At 34.8% G+C, this 11,339-nt stretch overlaps 1 protein-coding gene across 1 annotated transcript; it reads right to left on the bottom strand.

The window, feature by feature from the left end:
- Positions 1-920: 920 nt before the first annotated feature.
- On the bottom strand, positions 921-6,180 carry LOC131042031 (LRR receptor-like serine/threonine-protein kinase RGI5). The gene is made up of 5 exons (XM_059221095.1): positions 5,996-6,180; positions 5,259-5,744; positions 4,768-4,913; positions 2,931-3,063; positions 921-1,152 (listed from the first exon to the last, which is right to left on the bottom strand). The coding sequence occupies exons 1-5, from the start codon at positions 6,178-6,180 to the stop codon at positions 921-923; spliced, it is 1,182 nt and encodes a 393-aa protein (XP_059077078.1).
- Between the last annotated feature and the right edge of the window lie 5,159 nt (positions 6,181-11,339).

The raw sequence follows: 11,339 nt of genomic DNA, 5'->3' as shown, positions 1-11,339 counted from the left end.
ATATTGAACTCTCATTTCCATAACTTCACATTAAGGTCATCATGACGATAACAATAACATTTAAGATATCATTATCATGTCCTTACATCAAGAGCATTATTTCTTCCTCCAAACCTTTTGGAATTTCATTTACATATCCTCATATTTAAGAGCATCATGAACTCTCATTTTGAGATCCTATTGCTACATAATTACACCAAGGGCATAGAGTTTCTTTCCCCATATAATTTCCATATACATAGTTATAACTTGCTTCAATAAATATCTCTTTCCAATGGTGGTACTTTACCATCCACAATATTCTCATATGCTATCATTAATTATATTTTTATATTAAGTAGTATCACACCTTGCCACCTCACATTCCTATGCACTATAATAAATTTAGAGACCTATTTCCTTACTTTTATTATTGTGTGCCCATGTTTCCAGACAACACAATGAGAATGTATACCACTTAAAGTGTCTTATCTACCTAGACAGGTGTTTTCCCCATTGAGGGCCACATGACCATTTAAATTTTCCAATGCTAAGGGGAGACCTTCTACCTTGAGGGATCATCTCAAGACCACATGATTTCTATCCTTTATTATTCTACATATTTTATATGTTTGTTCATGACCTACGTGGAAATAGAATTTAGTTTACTTGATTCATATACTCCTATTGGATTCTTTATATTAAATTTATATTTCATATAGTAACATTCAAAGATCTTTGATGATTTTTCAATGTTTTTGATTAAGATAAATGGGTTTTATAGGGACCTGAAACACAAATCCAACTTAAAAAATTAAAATTAGTAGCTAACCAAAGTCTAAACAACCACAAAATAGCAACAAAAATAGGGGTAACACCCCACAACTCCTAACAAAAAGTAGAGAAGCCAGAGCAAAGAAACATCAAACAAAAACAAAAAGCTATCCAAGAGCTTTCATGAGCTCAATATTTTTCTGGATTATATTTTTGTTAATATCCTCGAGCTCCTCCATAATGAATGTTGAGTTGTTCCTCTCCTGATTCTTGCTTTGATTCTTGGTAGAAGGTCCAGTGGCAGTCTTCACTTCGCTATCCAGTGTATTTACCTCCAAGTTCTTTTTGCTCGATTTAGCAACTAAAGGCAAAACACTATTGAGAGGATCGATGGTCTTTCTATATAGCAATTATTTCATTAAACCTTTTAAGCCCTCCAAACTATTATTCATTGCCTCTTTGCTAATTTCTACCAGCCCCTTGAGGTTGCCCTTTAATTCATCCATTCTTTTTTCTGGATGGACAATTCTTGACTCATACTCAATTTTCATAACCCTGATATCTTCCTTTATTTTTTGAGTCATCTTTAGGAGTTTGTCAGTTTTGTCTTGTGAAGGGATCTCTATGAAGGTTTTAGTTATATCCTTAATACCCTGTTTAAGGAGGTCAATTTCACTGATCACCCAGTGAAAAAATTTCTCTTGGTTGATGGTAGAGTTAGCCAGGAGCACATCAAAATCTGTTTCTTCCTTTTTATAATCTTTTGGGTCCACATTAAGGGGGATGTCTAGTTTGATTTGATCCTCCCCTTTACCCTTTATCTGCACCCTTTTCCCTATTTTTAACTTTTTTGAGCTTTGAGGGCTCGAGTCTTGGGGTTTAGTGAGGGGGTTTCTCAACATTTTAGCTACCCATCTGGCAAGGTTTTTTCTTTTCTTGCTACTATTAGTATCGAGGGTAGGTTTCTATGGGAGACCCTCATACTCTGAAGGCTGATATTCTAAGTCATCTGACACATGAAGATCATTTCAGTCCATGGTCGTATAAGATACCTCATGCACATCATGGTTAGCCAAGGACTTGGGGATTTTTCAGAATAGGGGAAGGCTTAACCTCATGAGCTTTGGAATATTCCATAATGAGTAGGATTAATCCCTCATGCAGAATATGATTCTCATTGTTCATAGCATGATTTAAAAGACCATGCTCAAGCGAAGACATTAAATAAAAAGGAAAACAAACTTTTCTATCATGCCTAAAATGATTTAAGATGGTGAAATGATAGGGAAAAATGTTAGGATAGTGTTCATTCAAAGTAATGTACCTCATTATAATTTCTGCCATGTCCATCCAAATCTTCAAGACATCTTTCCTATTATAACCCCCATTAGGCAATTTTGTTACTCTGGTTCTCTCACTCTTCTTATCATAGAAGATTGATAGGGCTTCCTCCAAATTATTTCTCTCTATATATGATTTTTTTCCATCCATGCTCAAACGCGTAATCTTTTGAATAAAAGGCTCATCAATCCTAAATTTAGTGCCATAGACAATGAGCACAACTTTATGCCAGCCCTTCACAAAATCTTTTGTTAGCTTGTAGTCCTGGCCATGAACCTTTCTGAGGTAGGGCTCCAGACCGCCATCCACAATTTTTGTCTAAAGCTCCTTGTTTTGCTCCCATTTCTCACACGAAGATGATTCCATTCTGTTCTTATCTCCCCCCATAGAAAGAGTACCTTTGCAAATTCTGATATTCACAATAAAACCAGACCTAAACCAGTGGATAGAAAACCATACTAGCAGGAACAATCAGGAAAGGCGACTCTACTCATTCCTAAAAATGACTTTATTCATGTCAAGCAATGGCATAATTAACATTTGACCATTGGGCAATATTTTCGACATCCACTCTTATCAACTCACACAAGTGAATTGGGAAGGAGTCCCTAGTCTTCCACTATTTGATTTCATCATTTAACACATCGAGATTTGCCACGTAATCTGTAGGCTTATTGCCTTCCCTAAAGACATGGGAAATTTGAATCTCATCCAAATTGGCAATCATATCGAGACACTCCTAGATTAAATGCTTAATTGTCCAACTAGGAGGCATCTTTTTATTTAGGCAATCAATGACATTTAGAAAGTCACTTTCTAACAAAAACTTTTTGTACCCTCCACAAATAGCAAGTTGAAGCCCAATGTAGGCTACATTTTCCTCAGCAAAGTGGTTTGTCTGGGTACCCAGTGGGAGTGCCACTATTGAAACAAGCCTACCATTGTGATCACGAGCATGTCCCCCACAACCTGTCAGCCCACAATTCCCCTTGGTCGTCCCATCAACATTGATTTTGATCCACCCTCTTGGGGGTGCAACCCAAGAAATGTTGGGTTGGATATATTTTATCTTTACTATAGGTCTTGAAATATCCTAGTCAATGTGCCATCTAGTAATAATGTTCCAATCTAGATCAGAGGTAGGAATTGTAGGATCAATCTTACAAGAGGGACATAAAGAAACAAAAAGTTTCTTGATATTGATTTGAATATGACAGGCCACCAAGATGGCAGATGATTCCTTGTCCCTAAAGATACTATTATTCCTTTCCTTCCAAATACCCCAAACAATATGAGGAAGCATGAGACTCCATTAAATCTTAAGAGAAGGATTATTAGAAGGGCAAATCCATAGGGACGAACATTCCAACAAGCTAAGGGGAAAGCACCAACTAATCCCCCAAAGATAAAAAAAAATGCCCCCAAATATCTTGAACAAAAGAACAATGAATCAACAAATGGGCAACATCTTCAACAGACTCATTACACAAAAAACATCGACTAGGCATAGGCATCCCTCTTCTACATAGATTCTCAATAGAGAGCACCTTGTTTTGCATAAAGAGCAAGAAGACAATGTTTATCTTAGGAATCAACAATTTATTTCAGGATAATTTTTACATGTTATTTATATGATAATATTTGTTTTACTTACATAGTTTTTATTTGTGGAATTGATCTTGTGAGTGATCTTGACTATTACAAAAACACCAATATTTACTTAAATGAATATTACAACAACATATTTATTTTTAGCTCATGGAATAAATAATAATAAAAAGTTAATAATGTAAGCTCATCTACAAATAATTAGAATAGTGAAATATGTCATATCTGAAAATAAATGTAAAGTGCATTTATTTAAGACATTATGATATATGTAAAAGAATTATTTCAAATAATTATCATTCTTTTAAATATTTTATATTATTTCAATTTGATGGGACATGATAAAAATCAAACAAATATAGAGAAAAACAAAAGTGGGAGAGAAACTAAAGCAATCTTCAGCCCAGCATCTATACAGACATCAAAATGCATCATTTTATCAGATTTACTAATTAATTTAAAAATTAAAATATATTAAAATACAATTATATTTTTTATGTTTAATTAATTAATAAATCCGATGGTATATTCTAATTTGTGCATAGACATTGCCCATCTTCAGTTTCATCAGTACTGAAATCCGAAATAAATAAGAGGACCTTTACAATCCTCTGTTTGTCCGCAGGCTCCCCGAATATTACTAATCCGTCAAGCCAATAAATTCCACACAATAACATGTCTTGTAAAATGACAGCACGTGTGCGACTCCGGAAAACTTCGAAAAGGGAAAGTCGGTATAAATTTTAATTGAGAGACGATTTACAATTAATATTAGATACATGTCTAAATTTTGAAAATATCGTCTGTTCTAAAGTATTCCAAAAAACATTAAATAAGGACCATCTTATAATACTTATCCATGCCTGACAATATGTCACTGTTTGCATCGACATTATACTTTCTCAAACTAATGTAATGGGACATGGATTGAACAACTTACAATCTGACCAAACTAGAATTTAACTTAAGGTAGATTTGACAGGGATAAAGACTAGCTTGTGATGCAAGACAAACTTTAAACCATCAAACATAGACGACTAAAACTTTGTAATGGAATCTATAAACCTCTAGATGTAGTACTTTGACTGTCAGATGCCAGTGTTCCTGTGGAATTGGTATTATCCAGGAGTTCTGGTATGGTAGCTATCAAATTGGAAGCAGCTTCATCTCCCATCGAAGGTTTCTTGAGGCTCTCCAAGGCATCGAAGGTCCTGCATCAAAGAGCACTAACAAGGGATCTTCCCTGATAACTGGTTGTGACGAAGAGATAAGTTCGCGAGATGTTGCATTTCACCTATCTCACATGGAATGCTTCCTTCTAATTTGTTCCCGTGCAAATACAATACTTTCAACTTATGTAATCTTTTCATTCCAGAGACAATATGGCCGCTCAAAAGGTTATTGCCTAAATTTAAGTAGGTTAAGTTTGTCAGATTGACAATCTGTTGTGGTATGCTTCCACTTATCATGTTGGCTGATAGACTCAAGATTTGGAGATTAGAAGACAGTCGGCTTATAGTTGGGGTAATATACCACTAAATTGATTTCCCCATAACCTAAGCTTCACCAATTTGGAGAGCTTGGTACAAATTTCCCATGGAATGGGGCCTTGGAGATGGTTTTCTGCCAAACTGAGATAATCCAAGTTAGACAGATTTCCTAAATAGCTAGGAATGGTGCCCGATAAGTTATTTCCGCCCAACTCCAATTGAACTAAGGTGGAGATATTTCCTAAAGAGCTAGGAATGGTACCTGTGATACCGTTAAAGGCCAATGAGAGGTACTTCAAACTTGTGAGAAGACTGAGCTCAGGCGGGATGCTACCATGCAGTTGGTTAGAGGAGAGTTCCAGGTCATACAAACTGCGGCAAGCAGAGAGAGCGGGCGGAATCGTTCCTTGTAATTGATTTGTGTAAAGCCAGAGTTGCCGTAGATACGAAAGTTGGCCAAACTGAGGTGGAATGTCACCAGTGAGGTAATTGTTATCCAGAGAGAGTTCCCTTAGATGTGGGAATCGGCCGACTTGGGGCGGAATGGCACCACTGAGGTAATTGACAGAGATATGTAGAGATCAAAGAGAGGAGAGATTCCCCAGGACAGGAGAAATGGGTCCATGTAATTGATTGTCGTCCAGCCAGAGCATCCATAGATTTTGGAGTTGGCCGAGCTGAGGTGGGATGGTACCAGTGAGGTGATTGCCGGAGAGATCAAGGGATCGGAGAGATGTTAGATTCCCCAGCACAGGAGAGATGGTGCCATCTAAACCCATTTGAGCTAAATTGATGGCACGGACAGAATGAGAAGAGGAGTGACAAATGACACCAGACCAGTTGCAGAAGGGGTGTGAAGGAGTCCAGTCGTCAGAGAATTGCCGTTCATGGAAGCAACAGATTTGAATCGCAAGAGCGATTCTTGTTCATCTTGTCGATGATGATGAGAGAGATTATTGAGAGAATGAGGAAGAGCGGAGGCAGCCATGGTAGACCAAGCTACTCCGAGGCAAGGAAAACAAAAGGAACTGGAAACACAAGAGAATATGGAAACCATTAAACGTAACAACAAAATAGCAGCCATGGTAGACCAAGCTACTCCGAGGCAGGGGAAACACAAGGAACTGGAAACACACGGGCAATTGAATAGAATTGAATGGATTGGAGGAATAAATAGTTTTTTGATATCAAAGCGTACAAATTACTTTGAAGCCCGCCGTGTTATACACTTCAACGTAGATTGATTTTATAATTAATTTGAGTTACTCTAGGCAACCATTTGGTTATGTCATGGGACCATCTAATTTACCCCTTTTTAAATTACTATTTAATAAGATATTTTATTAATATTTAGAAATTATGATTTTTTTGGTTTTGTTAATAAATTACAAATTTTAAGATTGATATTTTTTTAATAAATAAATAAATATTTTTTATTTTACACTATTTTAAAAAAGGTTAATATTGGATAACAAATTTTTACAAAAAAATATTTATTAAGTTTATAGAGTATTTAATTCAAGAAAAACATTTCTTATAAGAAACATTCTTAATCGTTTTTTATGTTGATATTATATTAACTTGAAGAATAGTCTATTACATGAAATAAAAACAATTTAATCAATAAAGAAAAGGTTATTAATTTTGAACAAATATTTTTCATATATATATATATATATATATTTGGTTATTACTAATTTATTTTCTGATAATTTAAATAGTGTGATGTTACATTAAATGAATAAATAAATATATAAATGTGTCTAGTTGAAATTTTACTAATTTTTTTAGTAAAAATTTAAAATATTTGTCATAATGAAAAAAAAAAGCCCTTTAAACTAACCATTATTTCTTCTTTATTGACATTTATCTAGAAAATATTCTTAAATCAACAAGTTTTTTCTATAGGAAAGGGGGAATAAATGAGATCATATTAGAAATCACTATTTATATATTCAAATATTAAGAGGTGGTTACTAGATACACAATATTTTGTGATTCCACGAAAATGGATTGTTTTTTAGTTAATGAGATTTACTAAAAGGAGGTTTCACCCTATATTAATATCAAGAATGTTTATAAAGTATACCTTTGATCTTGTCATATCACTAACCAAATGAAACTATGCATCCTTGTTCACCCATTAAACATGCTAAACATCCCTATGACCTAATTATTTGTTTACTAGTGACTATATCATATCTTCACTATACAAAGACTTATGCATCATTATGCCAAAAAAAACCCATCCCTTACAACTACATTTTGCACTATGAACCCTAAAAATAGAAAAAAACTATCAAAAGGACAAAAGTTCTTAGTGGTTACCATCCTCGGAGCCTTTCCACCCATCATCACCACCTAGTGCTTCTTGCCCAATTTTCATGGACAATTGGTCTCACATTCACTCTAGTCAAAGATCACCAAAAACTCCTCTATGCCTTCATCATCTTCCAACACTTATCCCATCATATACTTCTCCCCTACATATGTGTCCTTCAAATGATCCTCCTTAATGAAATCCTAGAGCCACCCAAGTCTCTCTTGCGATGCTAGATATATAATATGATTAGGAAAGTACTCCCTTCATTGTGGTCATTCTAAACTGAGAAATTTTTTATGAGTCCTCCACAAAGATGAGCGAAAATATATCTATTCTATGGCTGCCCCTATGAAACAAATAGAACTAATTAAAAAAAGGGAACTAGTCATAGCCTCCACATTATTTAGAAAACCCTCCATTACTCCTAAAAAACTCTTCCAAATTAGCTTCTCACAAAGTTCCACCAAAAACATTGCCAAGATATCAAACTTTAATCTATATCTATGGTCAAAATTAAGGAATTCCTCTCTTAAAACAATTTTAATGAAATGAATTGTCAATATGTGGCTAGTTTTGAAGATACTATGCATCCTCTTCTTCATCATTATACCCAAGAATATCATTTGTTGTTTTCTACAAACAAGCCTTACCACAATATCCATCATGCACAATTTACCAGAGGTTATTGTGATATCTGGCAAGAAACATGGGTCTTCAAATAGTTGAAGGTATTAAATTCATATTATTATACCTTGAACCTCATGATGCCTCCATTTTTTATTCATTTAAGTATCTAACTTGTCACAATTTGTTAACCATTTTTCATGATATTTTTTGCATCGTACACTAGTTGTTTGTTATAGAAGATAACCTCAACTTTATCCTTGCAATCATTACGATTGCATTCTTTGCACATCATCCACATCTACAGCTTTCTTCGCAAATTCCCCCCATCCTATTATCCTCATTGTACATGTGACTCACCTTAAACTCTTCAAATTTAGTAAGTAATCTAACATTGGGTTTTAGCCATTTCTCCAACCACCAATTTGAAGCTGCATATTTCCTTATTTAATTTATTGCTAGGAGGGAGTCACCTTAACAGTGTATCTTGTCCACTTTCTCTTCATAGGCACACTACAATGCCATGAGGGTCTTCTAGAATTTGGTGCCTCACTGTTTGTTCCCTACTTAGAAATATTGATTTTCTTACAATGATCCTTCCATGATGATTTCTCATAATGCAATCCATCGCACACTCCCCTGGATTGCCTTTAGAAGCCTAATAAAAACTCACCTTATTACATCCTTCTTCCTTCCAAATAGCCTTCTTTTGGGATCAATAGTAGGATAACCTTGTTGAGCCCCATGAATGCAGACACATGAATAGAATTTTATTTATGTTAATTTTTAATCATTTAAGTTACAATAGACTAATAGAAGTAAGCAATATATATTTATTCATACCTTTAGTCATTTTCATTTACATCCCTTCTATATGAACAACAAATAAGTCAACAACTCAAAGCATTTTTGTAATGCCTGCATTTTTTATTCAACATTAATACAAAAAAACTAGATGAACCATTGTATTCTTTCACAAAGTTATAGCTCTAATTTTATCATCCCTGGTGTTTCTTACTCGTTGTTGGGGTCTATAATTCTAATTATGCCTACAAATTTGTCTCTTGACTGCCAATTTCACTCATAATACTTAGAACATTCTAGTGGACATTTCCCCATTGTCTTCTAAAGAAAACAAGGTGCACATCCCAAACCATCCAAGGGTTCCTTTGTTCCGAATTCTAACCTTATTTTTATCTCCTAGTCTAGTTTTGATACTACCTCAACTTCTTAGTCTACTTCACCTCTCCCAAGCCCCACATGGATATCCTTCCCTAATCCCATCCCAAATATCCCTCCCTTGAGCTAGATGTGGTGCTTATGTTTCATCCTACCCAAACCTAGTATATCTTTGTAGGATAGAGTGATGTGTTGTCATTAATGTCAACATATTCCTTTCTGTGTTTCAGTGTTGCAGTCAAATTAAGCAAGTTGGATTTGTCAGTATGATGTAGATGAGCTGATGTGGATTAATGAGTTTTGTGATAAGTATCTCTAGTTGATTCAAAATAATTTTTAGAGGTCTGCATGATGATTTGATCAAGTTATGTGATCCGGTATTGCAGTTGGTATTTCAGTTGTTCGGTGATTGACAGGCTTTGGTAGATCCATGTGTATTTCTCTGGAATTATAATATCTTTAGTTACAGATGTGTGGGATATGTTTTGGATGTTGATGTGTATCCTTGGTTCGATTGGTTCATGATTTGGAGGTTCACAGGTAAATCTTTTAGTTTGATGGTTAGTTTTGTGAGTCTTCTTGAGGTTAGATATAATGGTTATGATGATTCTAGTAATGCGAGTTGTTGATGTGTGATTCACATTGCTTGTGGATGTTTCTAGATCATGTGTTATGCTTATTAGTGGTTTACATTGATTGTTGTGAACATTATTGAAGATTTTCTTAGTTCGGCGATGTTCTTCATGTTATGTGACATTCATGATGTTGTAGCGTGTTGTGGATGATCGAGTCATAATTCTTGGAGGTGTTTCATCTTTGTAGTGGTTGTTTAGGTCTATAATATGTCTTAGCCGACATCGTTTGGGTCCACATGCATTGTTGTAGCATGTGTGATTATATTTTTGTAATGTGTAAGCCAACCTTGAAATATAGGTTGATGACTTATATAAATATATGTAATAATCATTGTATGAGGAATTCTATGCACAAATAATGTATTAATCATCTAGTAGTAGTGAAGTTGTGCGAATTTGAGTGAAGAAATGTGTAGTAGAGAAGATCAAATAGTTAGCTTAACCAAAACTATACTTAGGCATGTGGAGATTCTATTTCATCAGTTCATGATTCTCTGGATGTAATCCAAATGCTTTTGTAAGATAGTGAGCCTTCCGTAAGGGTTGTAGCCCTTCGGGTTTTGTATTTTGAGCAATAAGCTCTACGCAGTGTGCCTTAATGCATGTGCATTCCCCATTGTAACATTTCACTTACTCCTAACAGGGTATTATCTCATTGTGGGTAGTTTCCCATCATGGTTTTTCCCTTAACCAAGTTTCCACGTAAAAATATAGGTGTTATGGTGTTGCTAATCTTTGCCTTGTGTTTTTGCACTTTACTTTTCTTCATTTGCATTAAGTGGTTGAAAGAACAAGCTAACAAAGTTAAAAATTATAGAGCACTGATTCACCACCCCCTCTCAATGTTCCTTGATACCAATAATTGGTATCAAAGCTAGATTCTCCGGAAGAAGCTTGACCACTTGAGGAGATCCAGGTTGGCAACCTTTGCTTACAAGAAGGATAGTCCAAGATTTGATGGAACAAACTACACTCTCTAGAAAGGTTAGATGTAATGTCATTTGCGATGTATTGGAGAAGAGTACTAGAAGATTACAAAGAATACATATAATGTTCCTTAGAATGGTCCTACTACTCTAGATGAGATAGAGGAAACAAAATACAATATTAGAGCTAAGGAAGCATTATTGAGTACCTTGACTGATTGTAAAATGATTAATGTGATGGGCTTAGAGATTGCTCATGAAATATTTATAAAATTAGAGACCTTGCATGAAGATGATAGTCATGTGAAGATTAATAAGTTGTAGAACTTGAAAGGTAAATATGAAAACTTGAAGATGACTTGATTGTGATATTAATATCTAAACCTACATACAGGAAAAGAGGGTAACTTTTTTTATTTATATATGGGATTTTCTAATTCAAACCATGTTTTGGTGTTGC

Source organism: Cryptomeria japonica, chromosome 5 (assembly GCF_030272615.1).
Source record: "Cryptomeria japonica chromosome 5, Sugi_1.0, whole genome shotgun sequence".
NCBI classification, from domain to species: Eukaryota; Viridiplantae; Streptophyta; class Pinopsida; order Cupressales; family Cupressaceae; genus Cryptomeria; species Cryptomeria japonica.
This window is presented reverse-complemented; position numbering and strand designations above follow the sequence as displayed.